Below are 21,430 nucleotides of genomic sequence, written 5' to 3'. Positions count from 1 at the left end.
GAAGAGGAGAAATAAATAAAAAATTGTCCTTTTTCTATAGCACAAATAGTAACATTGTTTTGTTTAAAAAAACAATGTAACATTGTTTTTCTTATTCTTATTCTTATTCGACTTTGTGACAAAAAAAATTCTTATTCAACCAATTGGTGTAACTAATATTAGTTATTACATTACATCATGTTAAACATGATTTCGACTATTGTATATCGAAACTGAAAAATGACTCAAACACACGCACACACACGTCCAATACTCACAACACACGTTTTGTTCTGAAAAAAAAATCACCACCTCAACTTTCAAAAAACACAAACATAACACACTTTCTTACTCCAAAATTATTTCATTAATCATCTTGTTGTACACCATCATTATTTATCTGGTGGGTAGAAGTTCTCTTTGTGGAAGGAGAATCTAGTTTCTGTCTTGTGTGTGAACTCCAAAGCTAGCTGCCTTAACTCCTCTGCCAATGAAACTTCTCCGCAATAAAACACTCCTGCATATACAATTTCATTTTATACCATTAGTGTCATTAATTAATTCAATCAGAGGATGTTATTACATTCACCAATTAATGCTTTTCAACGAGCGAAAACTTAACTAGAATTTACATGATGTGACAGTAACATATAATCATGCAATTTTACGCAAACATTCCTACAACAGTGAGGCAGAGCTTACCAACATGAGAGCCATAGTGATCCATGGCTATCTGTTTGTAGACGTTTTTCCAGTTAGGTTTGGCGAAGTGGGTCATGACCCTTGTCCCAGAGACAATGTCCACGCCATTTTTGGAATGGTTTAGAGACTGAAGCGTACGTATGAACACAGAACGAACATCTCCTTCTTCGCAGATGCTAGTGCAATAGTTATTTACTTCAATGACTCCATTTGTGTCCCGTTCTGTTACCTCGTTCATGATGTTCTGAAACCAACTGTATGAGCCTTGATCCTTTGTTACCCAATAGAAGTAAGCCTTTCGAGTCTTCATACTTTCCTTTTCACCTTGTTGATGTCGTTGTGTTCCCTTCTCCATTTGGCTGAATTGGGAATGTTCCTTGGCCTCCACATTGTTGATGATGTCCTTGATAATGCTCATCATTGGAGCGGTCCCAATCCCAAGCCCGACCAGTAAAACCACGTTATATTTCTTGTAATTTTGTGCAGGTGCGTCATATGGACCATCAATCATGATTTTGGGAAAACTGCATGGGTTCATTTCCCTTTCAATATTAACAATGTTACATTAATCGTCTAAAAATAAACAATGATATATATACCAATGTTATAAATCGAAAATTAAAATAGTGTTGTACGTAGTTACAAACTAAATTGTGAAAATGTGATATTTTTGGACCACCTATATATACTGATCATTTTCGTTTAGATTTTTTATTCATTTTATATGGGATTGTTAGAAGATACTTACTCGCGGTTATATGCATCTCGATAATTGTCTCGGACAGGAGGTGGCGCACACACCTGATACATAACTCAACATGCTACTCAAGCTAATTTGCCTCTTTAACATATACATTTTCGAGAGATTTATAAGTAAAATAAGACCTCGGAGAAAACTTCTTTGAGAGCATTTGTCCAGTCTCCCACTACTTTTATATGAATGCTCAGATCCTCGTCTTGCGGCGCAGAAGTTATTGAAAATGGATGCCTACAAATATATATCATGTGAACTTGATTGTCACTCAAACGCAGTTTAGGGTTTCCTGACTCTTGATACTATTACATTTTTCCGTACCACTCAAATGTTGAGATTGTTGGGCAGGTTACAAACATGTATTGACCGCTTTGATATTTGAAGTTTCTTGGCCTTGACAAGTGTAAAGTCAGCACGTTTCCAGGATATATAGCGACTTTGCGAATTGTTACCGTGCTGACACTGGATCTGAATGGTCTTATTAGTACCTCGCATGCAGGGAAAGCTACTGGTATTGCAAAGTACATCGATGTCTAGAAATAATTTAAAGCCTCTGCGTCAGTTACATTTTTAAATCCCTAAGATTGAAGATTACTGATAATGTTGAACCTCGAAGTACTCACCGTTTGCAAGCTATCTGATACGAAGTGTCTCAGTCCACTGTACCATCTCTTCAACGGTTTAGGGTCACGGGTAGTATTAAGCTTAAGACTTAGCATGTGGCTTAGCTTCTTGCTACCTTCACTATCTCTGCGTATATGTCGTGTCTCCGCATGCGAAAGCAAGGTCTCAAGACTCTCTATCTGTTTTAGGTTCACCAAAGAGTTACATGGAGAAAGAGTATTGAAATATATATTGGTTCTCAAAGATTATTATCGTCAAGAAAGCTTTTTACCATGATGTATCCTATATTATCTGGGTCAAGCTCTTCCATTATCATTGCAGCATATTCATCTGTCCGTTTTTGGATGTTTGGCAAATTGTTGGTGGACGAACTAAGGTTGATGATCTTTGAAAGACGCCCAGAGAAAAAAAGACAGATTAGATTTCACCTTTATTAATCATTTTCATATTTTACAGAAAACATTTGTGAGAATGATGATTAATTGTTTGAATGTTTGTTATTCCAGTTTATCGTGTGATTTTTTTTCTGAAATAAACTTACAATTTTCAGCATACATATTTTCATTTGTGAAGATATTCATATTTATGAACCAAAAATATTTGATATTTAAGAATGAAAGTTTTTTCATAAATTAACATTTGACACAATCATGAATTAGTGTTAAAATTTTCACCTGTCTGACTTGGTCTTCAGTTAATCTACCATTGGCGTCTGAATCAATCCTGCATTTCACAAATCTTGTGGCTCAACTTTACATTTTATCACCAAAAGTTGCAGAGAACAAGATAAATGCATAACAAAAGTTCAAAATGGATAAAGATTAGAACTCTTCACATGTCAAAGAAAGTTTGAAGCCTGGAATCAAAGCTTTGAGCACTTATTTGTTCCCAGAACTCCCTTAACTGGTCTCCATCGATAGTGTCTTGTGTCATAAGCCTTCTTCTAGCTAATGCGTCGAACAGTTCCAAGGCAAAGTCTGTTGAATCCATCCCTGAAATCACTATATGAATTCATATTTTGATCCTAACCATTTCTTTGGTTCTAGTCTTTTGATTTAATGACTAGAAGGTTATGGGTTCATGGACCTTTAATCTTCTAGGATGAAAAATTTAACTTTCTTTTAGAGATCAATTCTCCTAACGCGACTTAAACCTATAATTTCCAAGGTCGCTATTATGTAACAAAGGAGTTTTAACTAGTGGGCTTTGGTAAATTTTTTAATTTTGTAAAATTTTACCTATGCATTCTCCAAATTTTGACCTTGGCAGCAATCCACCACTAGTGGCCGTGATCTCAACAAACCGATTCTCGACGGCGGTCCAGCCAGCAGCACCGTCAGCCTTACTGATGAACCTGAGCCCTGTCAAGGCCGTTGAATCCTGCCGGTCCAGTCGAGCAGCTGGCTCTCTCTCTCCAGAGACGGATGTCAAGCGATTAGAAACAGAGGCTAGCCGCTTCTTCATGAAACTTATCCGTTTAGCCTTCAGTCTCTTTCCAAGGTTTGACGTCAGCGGCGATGATCCGGTCACTGAACCTAGGTCGCTGCTCTTCTCTGTGTCCCACTCATAGTCCGTTACATCAAAGCTCTCTCTCTCCGTAGATTCGTCGAAAACAAAAATGATGATTAGATGGAATAATTTCTTTCTTGTGTCTCAAGTCAATGCTCTGGCCGGACTTAAAAGAAAGAGAAAAAAAATGGTAAGGAAGGTTTAGATGAAATAATCAGACGAGGCGACTGATTAAATTAGATAAACGGCACAAACACATAATCTAACACAAATTCAAAGAAGACGTAAGCCGACTTGGCCACACATACTTGTTTTTTATTTGCCTAGTCAACTCTCATTGATAATTAAAGTCAGAATTCAAAAACCTAGTCAGCGATTAATATAGTTGTCTCTTACAACATGATTGTCTTCTTCCTTTTTTTCTAATCACGATAAACATTACCAGCCAAAAGAAACATACAAAGATGGACTTTAGTACTACCAGTGCATTTATCACAATTGTCTATGATAAATTTACTATTCGATAGATTTAAGAATATATTTTAGTAATGTTTTTAATAGTTTCTTTTTTTGTAGAAAATGTTTTATTAATAGTTTCTTATTCTTCTTCAAATACATGATGTATTCTTTAGCTTAGTAACACTGATTTTGCGGAAACCATCCAAAGCTTTTAAGTATTTTCAAGAGAGGCTTATTATCTTTTTGAATGGCTTTTGAAAATTTAACTCTCGACTTCTTAATCACTCTGCTTCTTCAACCCTTCTTTGAAGACCGGCGACTATGACCAGCTTAACGAGGGCACACAGTAACGCTAAGTGTTCCCAAAATACTCAATAAACCATCAAGACATAAAAAAGCCAACATTCGACCTCTACATAGATCTCATCTTTTCAAATCATCACAACTTTTGTCTTAGGATAAGAGAGTGAAGAAACGATCACTGGCTTGGTGAACGGTCTTCGTACTCCTCCTCACGGTGGCTGCGGTTTGTAGCTGGTACAGGAGTGTTGCTCCTCTTTCTCTTAGGGCTGCTTCTGGCTGGTATAGGTGTGTTGCTCCTCTTTCTCCTTGGGCTGCGGCCTCTGGCTGGTACAGATGTGTTGCTCCTCTTTCTCCTTGGGCTGCGGCCTCTGGCTGGTACAGGTGTGTTGCTCCTGCTTCTCCTCGGGCTTGGACTACGGCTTACGTTTCTTCTCGGACTAGGGCTAATGCTTCTTCCTGGACTTGGGCTACGGCTTATGCGGCGGCTCTTACTTCTAGCTGGAGTTACACTGCGACCCCTGGAGCCATTGTAGGCGGGTGAGCGCGAGTATGATCTCCCCCTAGCATATCGTTCTTCCCTGGGAGAGATAGACCTGCGACAATAGAGAGAGAGAGATGGTGAGCATTAAAAAGGTTACTCGAGTGGAAAATGTGAGATCAGACAAAAACCTTGAGTGATGTCTTGTAGAGGGAGGAGAATAATAATCACCACTCTGTGACCGAGATCTACCACGTCGAGGTGGAGGAGAGCGAGAGTAGTAACGAGGGGGACTACGCCTCCTGTCTCGAGACCTTACGCTCCTACCAAACACAAAAGAATGTTAAAGGTCAGGTTATTGACATCGCTCTACATGAAGACTTACTGACATTGATGATAAACAGAAAAAAAAAAATCAAAAAGAGAAAGATCAATGTACCTTCCTCCACCACGCTCCCTTGCTCTCATTTCAGTCGGTTTCTTCCTGTTCTCTTCTGCAAACACAACAGTCAGCTCACGCCCAAGTAGATGGTAACCATCCATTTGATATTTTGCCTCAGCAGCATCAGCAGGATCCACAAACTGTACGAAACCAAACCCTCGCGGATCTCTGCATATTGAAAAAAAACAGGATCTCAGACTAGGAACCAAACATACAAAATGACAGACATAGATGCACCAGTTTACAACACAGGCCTGTTAAGGAACAGTTGGAAATATGATCACCCTGCAACAGACGATAGATATCACAGGATAAACATGAAATAAGCAAGCACTTGCCTGCTTATTGAAGACTTTGATTCATCTTCAAATCGAAGAAAAACTCAACTTCACTTCAACTCTTTCACTACCATACACAACATCTTCATAAAAACTCTAATTGATGTCTTCAATTCTTTAGATTCACTGCTAAACCTCAACAACTTCAATTAACACACACATGTAACATATCAAGCAACATTGTGTCCTTCTCCTTAAGCGACTAAAAATGTACAAGTCTGAACAGGTGCTAAATTCAAAAAACTAATCCATACACACTGAATAACTGAAACCTAGGGGGTTTAAGGCTTCAAATGAAGATCTCATCTCAAAGAAAATGGAGGCTAATTTTGGTTTATGGAATAAGCGCATATTAGAAGATTCTGGTAAGTATCCATGAGGAGATACATCGAAATGGAAAAGGAAAGAGGACTAAACGTAGTAAACAAAGATTCAAGGATGGAAAAGAGATATTATCTAATCAGAACACAAGTAAAAAATAAAATAAAATCAAGTGCTTAAACAATCGATAACTATTAAACAGGCTCACCCAGTATAGTAATCCCTAGGCATATAGATGTCCTTAAGAGGCCCGAACAGCTCGAATGACCTCCTGAGATCTTCTTGCCTGAAAGAAAGGGAAGACAAGTTAGAGAGAAAGTAAATAAAAGGCAAAAAAAAAAAAAAGAATAAAGATTGGAGTCATAGTCAACTACTACACAGAGAAGTATGGTTTTCATGAACCGCAAAAACGTAAAGAGTATCATGTTGCCAGAATTCTATCACCAAACATAGTTATCAAGATAGCTTTGATGACATACATAAACTTTCTTAACGTCTTCACAGTAGATAAGATAAAAGAGAACATCATGACTAGATCTGCTTAAGAGGTATCCAAACATGTTATACAGTCCTAAGCAGAAGAAGGGAGTTGTAGAGAGAGAAATCAAGTATGTATATACCTGCAGTCATGGCGTAGATTGCGAACCAAAAGACTGGTAGGGAGGTCGACACTAGGAGCTCCACCATAACGGCCTCCTCCTCTAGGGCTTGGGCTTCTTCGACCCCTCCTCCCATAACCCCGCCTTGGTGGTGACGGAGTGTAGCTCCTTCCCCTCATTGCGGTCAAGCTCCAACTTCTCTGTCAGCCAATAGAAGAACACAAAACAAACCAGGTAAGAAAACAAAGCACAAACTTCTGAATGTTTTGGACACAAGAGAAAACAAACGCAAGAGCTGTAACACTAGAATCTGAAAGAACTTCAAAGAAGCATTCAAACTGGTTTCACAGAGATAACTACGCATGATACAAAAACAAAAAAAACTCGCTGCTCTAGAAAGATCATCTATGTTCCAATTGAAAAAAAACCAAATTATATCGAAGAGACCACCAACCTATTAACTTAGATCGCATGTATACAAAATCGGCTCTCAGAAAAGTTATCTATGCATAGACACAAAAAACACGACAACTTTCGTCTAACGAAAACGGTTCAATCGTTACAACGATTTACAGACAAACAAAGTACCTCGATCCACTACGGAGACGTGTACAGGATGAAGGAATCGTGGCTGGATGATTCGACCGACAAAGACGAGTGTTTAGGGGTACATACGGTAGGAAGACGAGAAAGTTATCAGCGAGAAGACTTACCGGAGAAGGAAGGTCGGTGGTGACCAACGGCGGCGATAGAACAACAGGAGAAGCGTTGCGCGGTACGAGTTGGTCCAAGTATTAGTGTTGCTGTTAGGGGTTTTATACGGAGATTGTTTTTCCATTTTAACCCCCCAAATATTTATAAATCCCTTCACCTATTTAAAACTTTTTTTTCTTTTCTTTTTTACCTTCGGAAAACATTTCCAACAACACGACCAAATTTGGTGTTTTGGTATCATAATTTGTTTGTTATCTCTAATAATAACACCAAAGCTTACACCAAAATTGACTTACTTTCTGCAGCAAACATCAAAACCGGTAAATTCAAAAACAAAAAACGTATTGATGAATAAATGATTTGCATCGACAAAATATATTTCTCTGTTTAGTAGTATCTTTTTAGAGATGTCGCTATTTTGTTTAAAAATCTAACCAAAAATGCTAAATATATATCTGTAATAAGAGTGACTTGAGAACTTTTTTTGGTCCAGGTCTTCATCTATTTCTCTCACACTTTCGGCATAAAATCTCATTTGACGACATAGAATAATATTTATACGGACCGGAAAACAAATGTCCTTACTTGTTTATTTTATTTATTTGCCGCATTTATACGTCAGGTATTATTATATCTCTCAATTGTTATGTTTATTTTATTTTATTTATTTGCCGCATTTTTCATACAGTTTCAAAAGTTCTTTAATATAATTTTGTGATCACATTTTTCTCACATTTATTTTATGGTAAGTTTAATAATTTATATACAATGTTACAGTTGTGAATCAGACGAGCAGATATGTGCGTCGATGTACTAGACACTTGTGAATACTGCGACCAGAGATGCAAGTCCAAACACGGGCCATCAGGCCAAGGAGACTGTGAAAGCTCTACTGGAATGCCTATGTGTAGGTGCCACTACCAATGTGAACCACCCTCGCTGACTCCACTCAATACTTGCAATGGTGGGGCCGGTTTATGTAGTGTAAGGTGTCCCCAAAAATGTTGCGATATTAACTGTGCACTTAAGTTTATAGGTGGAAGTGGGATGTGTTTAACCCTCGGTAATACTAGCGTTTGCCAGTGCAAGTATCCTTGTTAAAGCTGGCTGACAAAATTGTAAACCGACTATGCTTTTATGTAGGAGGATGATAAAATAATAACAATTTCCATTATTATTGGTTTGTGGATGGCGTTGTTTTTATGAATTGAATTGATCAACGTAGCTAAATTTTTTTACTACGTCTTTTTTTTCAAACAATTTTTTTAGTACATATTGTTTAGTTTCTGGTGCAAAAGAATCTTTGTAATCATCGGAAATTACGACAATATACCAAAGCATAACCCTTTATTTCAAAATACAAAAAAATACAAATCTCCAAAATAACACATTTCTAAATTTATATCACAAAAATAGCACTCAAAAACTAAAATGACCAAAATAGCATTTTATCTTTTGAAAATTTTAATTTTTTTATTTTTCAAAATTTGAAATCTTATCCCCAAAACCTCATTTCTCAACTCTAAATCCTAAACCCTAAACTCTAAACCCTAAACCCTAAACTCTAAACCCTAAACCCTAAACCGTAAACTCTAAACCCTAAACCCTAAACTCTAAACCCTAAACCCTAAACCGTAAACTCTAAACCCTAAACCCTAAACTCTAAACCCTAAACCCTAAACCGTAAACTCTAAACCCTAAACCCTAAACTCTAAACCCTAAACCCTAAATCCTAAACCCCACCCTTTAACTCTAAACCCTAAGTTTGTGACTTTTGATAAAACATTAAGTACTATTTTTGTGACTTTTGACCTTGAGTGCTACTTTGAGAACAAAAACTTGATTTAGTTCTATTTTTGTCTTTTTCTCTACAAAAAAGGTGACCACCCAATAATGCTGTACGTAGATTTTTATGTTATAAAAAAATAAAAATGTTGTACGTACACATGGATATCTCCTCTAAAATCTGTATATTCTGTAGCAACGAGAAATGCTCTATACTCATTACAACTTTAACTTAGAAGTTTATGGAAAATACATGAGCGCGATTATTTACCGGTCAATAAATAAAACTACAACTTTCCTGGTTCAAATTTACATACAGGATCTAAACCAAAATTCTCCAAAACAATGTATAAGTACGTATCGGCTAATATATATATATAATAGACTTATTTGCGCTTTCAGTCGAAACCCTAATGCTTAATGCTTCATATGTTTTACAGTTTTAAGTACTATATAAACTAAGGTCAGAAAAACATGTACCAAAAAGATTATGTTTGAACACAGTAATGTAAAATATTCTTTGTCGGTAAATGGTTGAGTCCATACTTTACGAAGAGCAGGAAGTGAGACTATGAGGTTGATTGTTTACAGATTTTGAAGCAGTTTTTGGCTTTTGTTTTTGGAAAAACCAATTTTTAGACAATCAAGTTTTTAAGAAAATAGATTCCCTACGTTTTAGGGAAACTAGTTTTTCAAATAACTGTCATTTTCTAAAGAAAAACCAAAATCCCAATTTTAATGTCCGAATAGAGTAATATTTAACATTTTAATGTCCGAAAAGCCTATTTAATTAACACCATCCAAATAAAAATATGAAAGTAAACTGATTCCGTTTTATTGATTTGTTTCATTTATACTAAAAACTTTTTAAAAAATATTAGCAAGGATACTGGCATTTGCACAGTCTAGAGTTGCCAATGCTCTCACAAAATCCAGATCCACCAAGATACTTTTGTGCACAGTTTTGATTGCATGCACTGCTGCACAAGCCAGTCCCACCGTAGCATTGTTTGTGCTGTGGAGGAGTTGGTGATGAAGGTCCACACGTGTAATAGCACGTGCATAGTTGGTTTCTAGTGTCGCAACTTGCTTGGCCCGTTGGCCCGTGTTTAGCCTTGCATCTCTCATCACATTGTAGACAACTACCTAGAGGGTCTTGGCATGAGTTTGCCTTCACCTTATTAGCAACTGTAAAAAGTGTTCTTTAGTACATGGAAAATAAATCACTGATAGAAACATTTGCATCTATGACAAGTACAAGAAAATAAAACGTATTTAAAGAGCAGAATGTACTGTAACGAAAAGTTATTTTGGAGATCATAATGCGGAAATGATACATTCAATACTGAAAAAAACATAAAAATTATAAACCAAATAGCATAAAAGAGCAAAAGGATGCAGCCAAATTACTGATAGTGTACTAAATTGGTAGAAGAATTTGGCTAAATGTAACTCAGTTTATCAAGCATGTGATCAAAACAATACTCTCTCCATCTCAGTTTAAAGTAAATCATTGTATGAAATAAAAACAAAATAGTATTTTAAAAAAACTTTTGGACTATTTAATTATCTTAAGATGCATTGGAACAGGTTACCCGAAAAGTTAGAAAGTCTCGAGTATACACCGCCTAATTATTTATTAATAATAATAACTAATAATAAAAAAAATTACCGGAAGAAAGCATGACAAAGAAGATGATTACAACCACAAATGAAAATGTATTCTTCATATTTTCTAGTTTTTTTTCTTTGATAATTGGTTGAGAAAATTATTGGTATACCATTGGAACATCTAGCTGGTATATATATATAGTGTAGTGCGCCAATAGCAAAATATATGTAATGATTTGTTTCCAAAAGAAATGGCATTTCTGCTGAATGCTGAATATTGATGATAACATCGAATTAATTTTCTAGTCAAAACAAAAAGGGAAAAAAGTTAATGTAGTCCTAATTTATCAGTTTATTACTAGATTAGTTCTATAATGCCGTTAGACTCTTTGTTATGTAAAACGCTAATTACAAAACTGCCATTAATATAATTTTTAATTTTTTTTAAAAAAATAAATAATTACAATTTTACCATTTGATAGATTTATTTGATTCACGTTACAAGAAGCAAGAGACTTATTAACCATAGATTTATTTCTACATTGCCACGAACTTATTTAAAATCGATAGACTTAATTTGATTTTCACATATTTATTTGATAGATTTATTTTTCTTTGGCAACAGATTTATTTAATTTTGACAGATTTATTTTTTATAGATACAAACTTATCTAAAGTTGACAGATTTATTTAAGGTTGACAGATTTATTTAAGGTTTGATAGATTTATTTGCTCTTTAGACACAGATTTATTTATTTTTGACAAACTTATTTTTGTTTTCATAGATTTGTTTTCATTTGCCCACAAATTTATTTAGTTTTGATAGACTTTCAACCGATTTATTTCTTTTCAATAGATTTAGTTAACAAACTTCAACAGATTTATTTACTTTTTACCACAGATTTTTTTTTCTTTTTGAATACAGACTTAGATAATTTTAACCAATTAACCAAAATCGTGACAAACCATGTAAATCGGATTTAATTTAAACCAAACAATAATTTAAATGCGAAAACCAAACCGTAACTTAATTTAAACCAAATCAAAATTTAATTGTGTAAACCAAGTCATAACTTAATTTAGACCAGAAATAAAATTGAATCAAACCCTAATCTAAACAAAATCTAATCAAGTCCGTTACCTATTACGTCAAGCCGTCTTCTTCTTCTTAGGCTGTTCACGTTTTCTTTCCATCAATTCTCCTATCTTTTTTCACAGATGGGGCAACTTACTCTTACATGTGGTAAATGGATATATCAAGAAACTAGATGGCTATTTGGTGTTGACAAGAAAAAAGAGAGCAAAGTTATAGAAGTAAACGATAGGATTTGCTATGAAGATTTTGTTCAGATGGTGATCAGAGAGTACAAAGCCGATACACAAAATTACAAGGTGGAATTGAGCTACATGTATCCAAAAAAGGTTTTGTTGACATTACCACAAAACACACCGCCTATAGATATCGGAAATCAAAGACAATTTTCTGGATTTTTGGAGCAACTAAAGACCGAACCGATGAGAATTTGTCTTGAACTTAAGGAAATAGATTTGGAGGAAGAAGATGATGATGTAGCTGCCGAAGAAGTCACTGTAAGTGATGAGGAAGATGATATATTTGATTATTGTGATGATTCAGATGGAGCATCTTCGGGGGATGAAGACTTCACATCGTACGGGATACAAGTTGAAGAAGACAAAAATAAAAAATCACCAAGTACGAAGAGTGAATCCACGTACGCGAGCGCTCATGCAAAAAGCATTACTCAACATGCTAAGTTAGAGTTAGATTCGCTGAATCTAGCTGTTGGACAACGATATGACACAAAAGATGCATTGGAGACTAGGTTGAAGATATGGTCAGTCCTTCAGCAATTTGACTTTAAAGTGGATGTATCGAGGCCAGATATATTAGTGATCAAGTGTTGGGTTGAAAGCTGTACATGGAGAGTAAGAGCCACCACAATTGGAGAATCTACTCAGTTTACTATTCGGGTGTACAATCCAGAACACTCATGTTCTGTTACAGAGCGTTCTGCTCGTGCCCGACAAGCAACTCCAGAAATTCTTGCATTATTGTATGTGGACTATGTCGGAGGTGTTGATTCAAAAGTTCTCCCAAAACATGTCGGGACGCCTTAAACATGAGATTTGGTGTCAAGGTATGTCTATCAAATGACATTATTTTATTATTTTTGTTTTGATTGAACATATATATTATGATGTGGCTAACATGTTTTTCTTTTAAAAAATTATAACTAGATGGATTATTGGAAATCCCATAGGACACTTCTATGTGCAAGAAATATGGTTAGAGGTTCCCCGGAGAGTGGATATTCAGATTTGCCCACATATCTTATATCATATAAGAAGAGCGAATCCTGGAACTTACACGCGTTTGGAAGTCGGTGAGCTCCACAGATTTAAGTATTTGTTCCTTGCATTTGGTGCTAGTATCAATGGATTACCCTACATGAGAAAGGTAATTATCGTGGATGGTACATTTCTGCAGGGAAAATACAAAGGAACACTACTAACTGCAACAGCTCAAGATGGAAATTTTCAAATATTTCCAATTGCTTTTGCAGTCGTCAGTATTTCCAATTGCTTTTGCAGTCGTTGCACATAAATCTCAGCAGCTAGATTCTTTCGAATATCTGGAATGTTTTTATCACTTAACCCTTCAAATGTGCAACCAATTGCCAAGCACTCAATGTACTTTATAGTATAAACACCACAGTCTCCGGGTTTTTCATTTTGTGGAACGGTTCTCAGTCTTCGTACAGCGAATTGTTTATCACTTTTCTTCCGAAGAGTAGTAGGAACCATAGCATTCAGAATCGTCGGAATCATCTTCGCAAAAGGCCGACAAACATTTCGAATTTCTTTATTGTCCTCTACTATGCTAAGAATGCTGTCATACACGTGAATGGTTTCCTTCCCCAAGTCAATATCCAAAGCAACCCAGTGATTACCATTTATGAAATGACATGCATACAGATGATCAACATCTTGAAGCCACTTCTTGTTTGTGATGCGGTCAGCTGGATATGTGCCATTGAAAATACCCTTATATATATTCGTTGCACTCCACGTTTTAGGGTTGAACTCTTTGAAATCACTGACAAGTTTGATGATGACACACTGATCCAAAAACACAATGCGCTGAGAATGGTACGGTAAAGGATCACAAAGAGATCTCTTATGGAACATATGCATTGCAGACCACATATGCTGAACAGAATAATTAAAAACAAAATCATATATTAGAGCAAGAACAATAAAAAGACTAATAACTATATGCTTTCAGTATTTTCTAAAAGATAACAAGAACAAAGAGATCTCTTGAAGTTAGTCAGCCATATGTAAAGAAATAATGCTTACCCAGTTAGTCAGCCAACAATATGTAGGTGTACGCCACTCTTCTCTTGGAGTTATAAGCACTTTATAAAATTCGACACTACATTCAGAGGTTCTGTCCGGTTCCTCCCTAAAACAAAATTATATAGCTTAAAACAAATAGTAATGAAACATTGCTCAACAGGAGAAAAGAAAAAGAAGCATACTCATCATCCAGTAGAAAATGTAGTAAGTTCCGAATTTTAGTGTCTTCAACAACAGCAAACGGATCATATGCTAAGACAGATGGTATTACACCTGTGATGATGCGCTTGACGGTAGAATTTCCTATGAATGGAAATAACTGAGACGATGCTAACTTTGTTTGGCGCTTCAGCTGAGGCGTGGAAGATGTAGGCTTATTAAACTTTCTAGCTGCTGCTGCAATTTCATCTAAGCCATCACTAACTTTTCTAATTTTTTCACGCTGCTTTGTATCAGACCATGTTTCCTCAGAGGCAGTATCGAGTAGATGTGGGACTTGTATCTTGGTTTTGAAAACCTTATTCTCAAACAAATTATTCTTATCAAGTCCCATATCTCCACCTTTTTTGCATGTCTTCGTTACTTTCTTAACAACATGTCGAGCTGGTATACCATCCTGAGACGTGGATTTAATCTCCACCATCCAAGACTTCACAAAAAAAATATTAATCAATAAACACGAACTAGAAAAAATTATCATAACTTAATAGAATCACGAATACTAGCACGTAATGTAAATTAGATAAGACAAAATATTGCTATGACTTTTACACTCTCCTCACAATTTTCAGACAAACTAGAAAACTAGATACGATCTTAATAGGCAAAATTAAAAATATAAGACTAAGTTAAAATTAACTTACCATAGCATCACTTGTCACTTCCTCATTGATATTCACATTGGAGTTGGCAGCTTCTTTGTTTCTTCAGGTACCATTTTTCCTTTCATCTTTCGCATTTCCATCTCCAAGATGGCGACTTTCTCAATTAAGGGACCAATTATGACATCAACCTTCGTACCAATTGCTGCATCCAAACCAGCCATTAATTTAGTAGCCATATTGGTGTTCATGTTGTCTACTTTTTCGGTCAGAGTCTTCAACATGGTCAACATCGCAGTGCTTGGCGTATCATTACCGTCAGCCTACATTAAAACCATTGAAGAATTTAGAAAATCTTATCATACCAACTAGTATTTAATACCAAAATATAATATTGTACTCACATTATACCGACCATCTTCCATAGGTTTAGCCTTCTTATCCTTGTTTGCTGAATCCTCTGAAACATTCATGGGGATAGATTCTTTACGCTTAGTCCTCTTCGTAACAGAAGTTTCAACTAAATCCTATGCTTTACGATTGACACAGTCATCAAGTATATCACGGATCAAGTGGTTCACATTTTCATCTTCAAGCTCACCATCCCATTTAGGGACTAAATTCTTGTCAACGTGTGAAAAGAAATGCCGTACACGAACCTGGAAATAAAAAACGAATTTGAGATTCATTCAATTTAAAAGTCAAAACAAACATAAAAGTAAAAAAAAAACAAGAGTAAAGAAATCACCAAAAACAAGAAATAAAACATTACAAATTTGGTACCTTATCTTCGTGTTCGATTTTTTCTTGTCTAATGAAGTCGTCAGACACGTACCGTTTTCTTGATCCGGCTCATGAAAGGAGAGGAACTTCTGCCCCAACAATTTTGTTTCCGTACTGCTCTCCTAGGCCAGTAACAGCCTCATATCCCCATATGAGTAGCACGTACACAAATCCTTCCATTGTATATGATTTCTTTGCGTCATAACTGACACACTTAATGGAGTGTATCAAACTCTTACATGCAACTCGACCCCATGGATATCTCTCGAAAGCTTCAAAATCAAGTACTCGCTTTGCACACTCCAACGGGATCCGACGTGTAGGAGCTATGCCAAATATTGCGATATGCAAAATACACAACCGTCCTACCATAATCCTTTTCTCAAGACTCCAGTTCTTGCATCTTCCCAATACCAACAGCAACTCATTCAGACTAGGACCAACAGTTGTACACACATTCAGTTCTGCCCAAAATTCTTTATGGTCAACTTTGCAAAGGTCGCCATTATCAAACATATCACAATTCAAACCAGTTATCTCACCAAACTCTAACAAAGAGAGACGAATCGGCTGCCAATCAATTAACGACCATATCTCATAGTTCTTTCTAACTACCAGCTGATGCGTTAAGAGGTAATGAACAACCTTTGCAGACCATATGAAATCAAGCTCGTAAAGTCTAGGAAAAACTCCAACTGATGACTTCTTCAGTGCATCCCATGCGTCGTTTCCTACTCCTACTTCCACCATTTTGAAAATTTGACAAATAACTATAGTAACTCATAATCTTTTGTTGGTTAGGTATTTTCCCCTTTTTGTATAGGCGTTGTGGATAATTAGTCGTAGTGCTAGCTGAGGCCATATCTAGCAATGGAAAGTTCAAAGTAACATTAGCATGAAATAACTACAGAGAAATGCATATAAATAACAAATAAATATTCACTATATAACATGTAAGAGTTGGTTACACTGACTAAAATGAACTGATAGATGTTAAATTGACAAACAAACAATGAAAAATCTAAATCAATACTGTTTTATGACTTCACATTGAGGACAAAGATTGAAACCATATACTGACCTTGAGTTGATGTTTAACGTGGTCAGTAGCAACTAGAACTGATTCAAATTTTGTCGGAACCTAAAACCACCGTGACTGTAAACAAAATTAATTGTTTTGAAATTCATTCAAATCTGAGAGGAAGACTGAAACCAGAAATAAATATTGGACAGAGACTTACGACTGTGAATCTAACTGGCGGACAAGCTCCACTAGCGGAGAAGACAAGAGCCGCCGGAACCTAGACTCCTCCGAGTAAGGTGTTTCTTCCTGTACAAAACCTCTTCACGCCGGTGAACATGAGGCAAGTCGGAGGAACGGAGAAATCGAAAGCCCTCAGAGGCAGTCTACGTTCGTCGACAATGGAACTATAAACCCTAATTTTTTTTACTCAAACCTATCGTGTGTTGTTATTTTATTAATGTGTATTTTATTTTTAATTTTCTTATTCTATTAATGTAAAAATAGAAATAAATAACAATATAGAGGGTTAATCCGTCTTTTACCCCTTTAGTTAACATATGTCGATAGACGAGAGTTAGATTAGTAATTAACTGAAAAATGAGAGTTAGTTTGAGTAATTTTCTCAAACAAAAAGCATTGAATTAATTTCTCAAAGTTCCAACATACATTTGAAGTCAAATGCCAAAAAGAGCCATAAACATTTGTAGTCAAACTTCTAAAGATACATAAATGGATACTAGACGGAATATAATGATATTTTGTATGATATTTTTTTTTCGTAAAAGCTAAAAATATTTGTAAAAGTATCTGTCAACACTGTGGTAATCTTTTGGGATTTGACATGTATCCACATCATTATTAGTTCGATTTTCCCTTATAACTAAATTATCATTACTTCGCCAGTATTAGATTGGGTTTCGGTCCAAGTGGTTTATATGATGGGCCGTAATAGATGATCGGTTCATTCTCTGACATAGTCAGAAAGTATTCCAAATTCGGATCAGACAGCATGTCACGTTTTTGGCTAGTCCACTCTGTAGACGTTAGCCGACCGGATCAGCCATAAAACATATAAAAAGGTATCTTTCAGCATACTGTTTTTAGACCAAATATATATTTTCAGCTTACCGACTTACTTATTTTATAACAAACCCTAAAAATCTTTAAATTATATGTAAAAGGAATGTTGAATATTATTACTGTTATTTTATTTAATTCCAAAATATTTTGTTATTTCTTTTGAGTTTTGATTATCCTTCATATGTGCAAAATATATTCGTGTTAATAGGCATGGACAAACGGATCCTCGAGTCAGGTTTATATTAGGTTCTTTCAGGTTTGAGTTCTTCGGATCCTAGCCATTTGGATCCAACTAGGTATTTAAAAAAATTGGTTTGATTTCGAGTTGGGTCTTCTCGGATCCGGTTGGTTCGGATAAACAATTTTTATACATGTAAAGAACATCTATATTCAGATATATTTGATTTGGTTTTCAAGTCTTTTAGGTATTTTTGACTTTTTCATGTTTTCAGATCAGTTACTTTATAATTTTTAGGTTTATTTTATAAATTTCAGGTATAATTTGGATAACTCGAATCTATTTTATCCTATTCCAAATTTGCACTCCAACTTTTTGTAACCCGCAACTTAAATACCCAATATATCACAAATCCATAAGAATAAAAACCAATTTTTTTGTAATAGATATTAAGGGTAGGATTATTAAAATTAGAATCCACTATTACCCTATAGGATCTAGGGTTCAGTTCAGGTCGGATTCAAGACCCATGATCCTCCATATAAGATCCGGTAGGATAAAATGACATTACATGTACCGACCCGAATCGGTTTCTGGGGTCGGTTCCAATTCGGATCTTCGGATTCAGATAAAATATACAAGACTATGGATTGATTTAAAACCTATTTTAAGTAATTAATTGTTATATTTCAAGTGCTTTTTGATGATGACATGCGAAAACCAGCAATGATAACATCACGTACTTGTCTCCTGTCACCTAATCCAAGAGCAGATTCGGCAGAAAAGATATGTATTTCATTGTAGTTCTTATGTTCCTAAGCTTCAGTTGACACTATAAAATTGAAAAAAAATATTATGAAAATGCATTATACACAACCTAAGACTTTATAATGCAAGATAAGAAAAACAACTCCCAAACACAATAGCATAACTACCAAATGGTTAAAACGGCTAGAATCAACGAAAACAAAGTTTAAAACATACACAAATCACAAATATCAAGCGCATTCATCCTTCAACAACATCGACTTGAGTTGGATCAGGTCTGTGTTATCCAACCGGATGTCCCTCTTATCATGAAGAATTTTTTTTATAGATAAAGAATATCAAAGCGTTCAAAATGCATATAGAGGAAAAGATAATCATCTTTATCTAGTTTCATGAAATTTGTGGATTTGTTCTTCTCTCTTCATTTTCGTTTAAACTACTTTCCCTTTTGTTAGAAAATAATCCATGTTTCGAATAATTTGTTACTGCATATATATGCCAAATGTTGTATATGCGCACATGAGATAGCTAGAATTAATTTATCTTGCCCAATGTATTAATCACTTTTTCCTGCAAATTATTATATAATATAAGTATTCATGATTTTCTTATCTAAGTATGAAAAATGGTTTTTGATGTAAAAATAATTAAGGAAAATATGAAGCTGCATTACATACATTGGGATATGTATGATGGACTTAAAAGATTTCGATGTATCTTGCATATTCGTATTTGGACAAAAGGCCACTGGCGTATGCAACTTATAGAAAAATCGTGGACGGTGTTTGCTCTCAGCCTCTCAGCCTCTCACCTCTGTCCAGCTGATAGAGTTCATACGTCTTTCATGGGAAAAGGCTCAATTTCGCAAAATGTATAAGCTAAGGTTATAATCCTCAAGATATATTGTATTGGTTCTTCGTTTCTTGTAATAATATGTTGTCAAAAATTTTAGACCAAAAAAAATATGTTGTCAAAATATTACTATTTAATGTTAATAAAAAATAATATTACAATGGATGAGAACTGAATTGTCTCAGTTTTTCCTTATATTACAATATTTGTCTCAGAAGTGAAACCAAATGTAGACCAAGTTTCGTGGTTCAAATTTACATACATGATTTATAAAACCTCCAAAACAATATATAAATATGTATCCGGCTAATATAATAGACAATTGTGGTCGGATTCGGAAATAATCCAAGTCTCTCAGCTGGATGGATGCGTGATGCTTAATGCTCCTTTACAGTTTACGTAGTAAACTAGGGTCAGCAAATTAAAACATGTTATAAAAAGATTATGTTTAAACACAGTAGTGTGAAATATTCGTTGTCGGTAAATGTTGAGTCCATGCTTTTTGGAGATGAGGAAGTAAAGGCCAAGTTTATAGTTAGAACCAGGTGATGCAAGATAGAGTAACTAACATTTTTCATGTCCCAAAAGCCTAAATATTTACATTATCTATACTATTAAAACATAAGGAGTTTTAAAAAATATACTTATTAAAGGTTGTTGGACCCTTTCACTAGATTCAAAATTTTTTTTGTCATACAATTAATTACTCTAATTATATACAATCAATAACTCTAACAACGCATTTATCTATTTGTGTTACCATGAAAAATTAATAAAATCCCCTAATAACGTGGGATCACAATCATTTGTTGTGCGTGGATATTAAAGTCACTACGATCACAATCATATTTAAGCTAAACTAATATTCCACATTCCATACATCAACTAATAATATCATTAAACATATTGTACCATGACATCTTACATTATATAGTTTCAAATATTTCCAAAATCAAATTTAATAAAAGCACTTTCACAAAACATATGTTAAAACAAAATTGTATATATATATATATATATATACGTTAACTTAATTTTTATAAAAAACATTATATTGACAAAAAATATTAAGAAAATTTTAAAACTATTAAAATCCCTACAAATATGTTCTATTGAATTAGTTAAAAAAAATCTACCAAGTAAATCTTAAGCCATTCAATTTAACAAATATAAATCTTATAAAATACATACCAAATATAACGAGAGAGTAGGTTTAAGTATCCGGGTCGATTCCTTTATATCTGGATTTTTTGGGTCCTAAACATTTGGAATTGGACCCAAATAGATATTTGAATTTTTTTTCATGTCAGGATTGGTTTGGAATCATAACTCAGATACATATTAAATAGGGTTTTTTGCAAAATTGACCTACAACTTAAAGTCAAACACAAAACTAACCTCTTTTTTTTTGGAAAATTGGTTTTGCCCTATTCACCCCACAAGTTCATATAATTTACGAAAATGCCATCAATTTTTTTTTTTTTCGAAAATGACATCTTTACTCTCTCACCCTCATCATCTTCAAGTAATTACAAGATTGTCATTGTCATCAATACCACAACCACCATGAAAAACCAATTTGAAGCTCTTAATGCTCTCAAAATCGATTTACCCTTCTTCTTTTTCCATTCTTGTGAACTAAACACAACATATCTCTCACTTTCTCTCCACAATGAGCTAAAAAAACCCAAGATTTTGATTCTAAAATTTTTATGGTTCATAGAGTCATAGAAGCTAACGATTCTGGGTGGGTGACTTTCGTTTGTGATTCTGTGTGCTTGGAGAAGCCTTATGTATGCTAAGGAACTTATCTCACCAATTTAAGGTATGACATCGAGTTTTTTTCCAGATCTGTTCGTCAGACGACTTACTTGGGAAGTCGTCTGGCTGTAGACAACTTACCTGGAAGTCGTCTGGTCAACGCA

The 21,430-nt window shown here is 35.0% G+C and overlaps 4 protein-coding genes across 7 annotated transcripts; all 4 read right to left on the bottom strand.

Annotated features, from left to right (window-relative positions):
• Positions 1-229: 229 nt before the first annotated feature.
• On the bottom strand, positions 230-3,774 carry LOC106296490 (respiratory burst oxidase homolog protein C-like). 2 transcript variants are annotated; one of them, XM_013732624.1, is made up of 10 exons: positions 3,298-3,774; positions 2,895-3,051; positions 2,734-2,782; positions 2,331-2,444; positions 2,059-2,238; positions 1,757-1,968; positions 1,567-1,669; positions 1,430-1,482; positions 682-1,223; positions 230-496 (listed from the first exon to the last, which is right to left on the bottom strand). In XM_013732624.1, exons 1-10 carry the CDS (start codon positions 3,521-3,523, stop codon positions 372-374), a joined length of 1,761 nt encoding a protein of 586 aa, XP_013588078.1. In that variant the 5' UTR covers positions 3,524-3,774; the 3' UTR covers positions 230-371. The 2 variants fall into 2 exon arrangements, with proteins under 2 accessions (XP_013588078.1, XP_013588079.1); XM_013732625.1 differs by having other exon boundaries at positions 682-1,205.
• Positions 3,775-4,384: 610 nt separating this feature from the next.
• LOC106296491 (serine/arginine-rich SC35-like splicing factor SCL33) lies at positions 4,385-7,320 on the bottom strand. 3 transcript variants are annotated; one of them, XM_013732628.1, is made up of 7 exons: positions 7,222-7,311; positions 7,097-7,139; positions 6,530-6,716; positions 6,118-6,195; positions 5,248-5,418; positions 5,000-5,131; positions 4,385-4,923 (listed from the first exon to the last, which is right to left on the bottom strand). In XM_013732628.1, the coding sequence occupies exons 3-7, from the start codon at positions 6,685-6,687 to the stop codon at positions 4,506-4,508; spliced, it is 957 nt and encodes a 318-aa protein (XP_013588082.1). In that variant the 5' UTR covers positions 6,688-6,716; positions 7,097-7,139; positions 7,222-7,311; the 3' UTR covers positions 4,385-4,505. The 3 variants fall into 3 exon arrangements, with proteins under 3 accessions (XP_013588082.1, XP_013588081.1, XP_013588083.1); XM_013732627.1 differs by having other exon boundaries at positions 6,530-6,708; XM_013732629.1 differs by lacking the exon at positions 7,097-7,139 and having other exon boundaries at positions 6,530-6,708; positions 7,222-7,320.
• A 2,564-nt stretch (positions 7,321-9,884) lies between these two features.
• LOC106299715 (defensin-like protein 183) lies at positions 9,885-10,762 on the bottom strand. Its single transcript, XM_013735755.1, has 2 exons — positions 10,680-10,762; positions 9,885-10,195 (listed from the first exon to the last, which is right to left on the bottom strand). Exons 1-2 carry the CDS (start codon positions 10,735-10,737, stop codon positions 9,885-9,887), a joined length of 369 nt encoding a protein of 122 aa, XP_013591209.1. The 5' UTR covers positions 10,738-10,762.
• A 2,415-nt stretch (positions 10,763-13,177) lies between these two features.
• Positions 13,178-16,353, bottom strand: LOC106297549. Its single transcript, XM_013733768.1, has 7 exons — positions 15,691-16,353; positions 15,359-15,479; positions 15,225-15,280; positions 14,934-15,143; positions 14,182-14,648; positions 14,000-14,105; positions 13,178-13,849 (listed from the first exon to the last, which is right to left on the bottom strand). Exons 1-7 carry the CDS (start codon positions 16,351-16,353, stop codon positions 13,178-13,180), a joined length of 2,295 nt encoding a protein of 764 aa, XP_013589222.1.
• Positions 16,354-21,430: the final 5,077 nt, after the last annotated feature.

The sequence above is a fragment of the Brassica oleracea genome, chromosome C6 (genome assembly GCF_000695525.1).
Source record: "Brassica oleracea var. oleracea cultivar TO1000 chromosome C6, BOL, whole genome shotgun sequence".
Taxonomy (NCBI): domain Eukaryota; kingdom Viridiplantae; phylum Streptophyta; class Magnoliopsida; order Brassicales; family Brassicaceae; genus Brassica; species Brassica oleracea.
This window is presented reverse-complemented; position numbering and strand designations above follow the sequence as displayed.

Bases quoted from the DNA above. Each gene is read 5' to 3' on its own strand.
- LOC106296490 (XM_013732624.1), bottom strand. From the start codon at position 3,523: ATGAAGAAGCGGCTAGCCTCTGTTTCTAATCGCTTGACATCCGTCTCT. The intron at 2,445-2,733 runs GTGAAAATTTTA...CGTCTTTCAAAG, and splicing joins CTGAAGACCAAGTCAGACAG to ATCATCAACCTTAGTTCGTC. The intron at 1,670-1,756 runs GTACGGAAAAAT...ATATATTTGTAG, and splicing joins ACAATCTCAACATTTGAGTG to GCATCCATTTTCAATAACTT.
- LOC106296491 (XM_013732629.1), bottom strand. From the start codon at position 6,687: ATGAGGGGAAGGAGCTACACTCCGTCACCACCAAGGCGGGGTTATGGG. The intron at 5,419-6,117 runs GTGAGCCTGTTT...TTCAATATGCAG, and splicing joins CCTAGGGATTACTATACTGG to AGATCCGCGAGGGTTTGGTT. The intron at 5,132-5,247 runs GTACATTGATCT...TGTGTTTGGTAG, and splicing joins AGGGAGCGTGGTGGAGGAAG to GAGCGTAAGGTCTCGAGACA.
- LOC106299715 (XM_013735755.1), bottom strand. From the start codon at position 10,737: ATGAAGAATACATTTTCATTTGTGGTTGTAATCATCTTCTTTGTCATG. The intron at 10,196-10,679 runs GTAATTTTTTTT...CACTTTTTACAG, and splicing joins CTTTGTCATGCTTTCTTCCG to TTGCTAATAAGGTGAAGGCA.
- LOC106297549 (XM_013733768.1), bottom strand. From the start codon at position 16,353: ATGGTGGAAGTAGGAGTAGGAAACGACGCATGGGATGCACTGAAGAAG. The intron at 15,144-15,224 runs GTGAGTACAATA...GTTTTAATGTAG, and splicing joins TGGAAGATGGTCGGTATAAT to GCTGACGGTAATGATACGCC. The intron at 14,649-14,933 runs GTACCTGAAGAA...TTTTTTGTGAAG, and splicing joins GAAAGATGAAAGGAAAAATG to TCTTGGATGGTGGAGATTAA.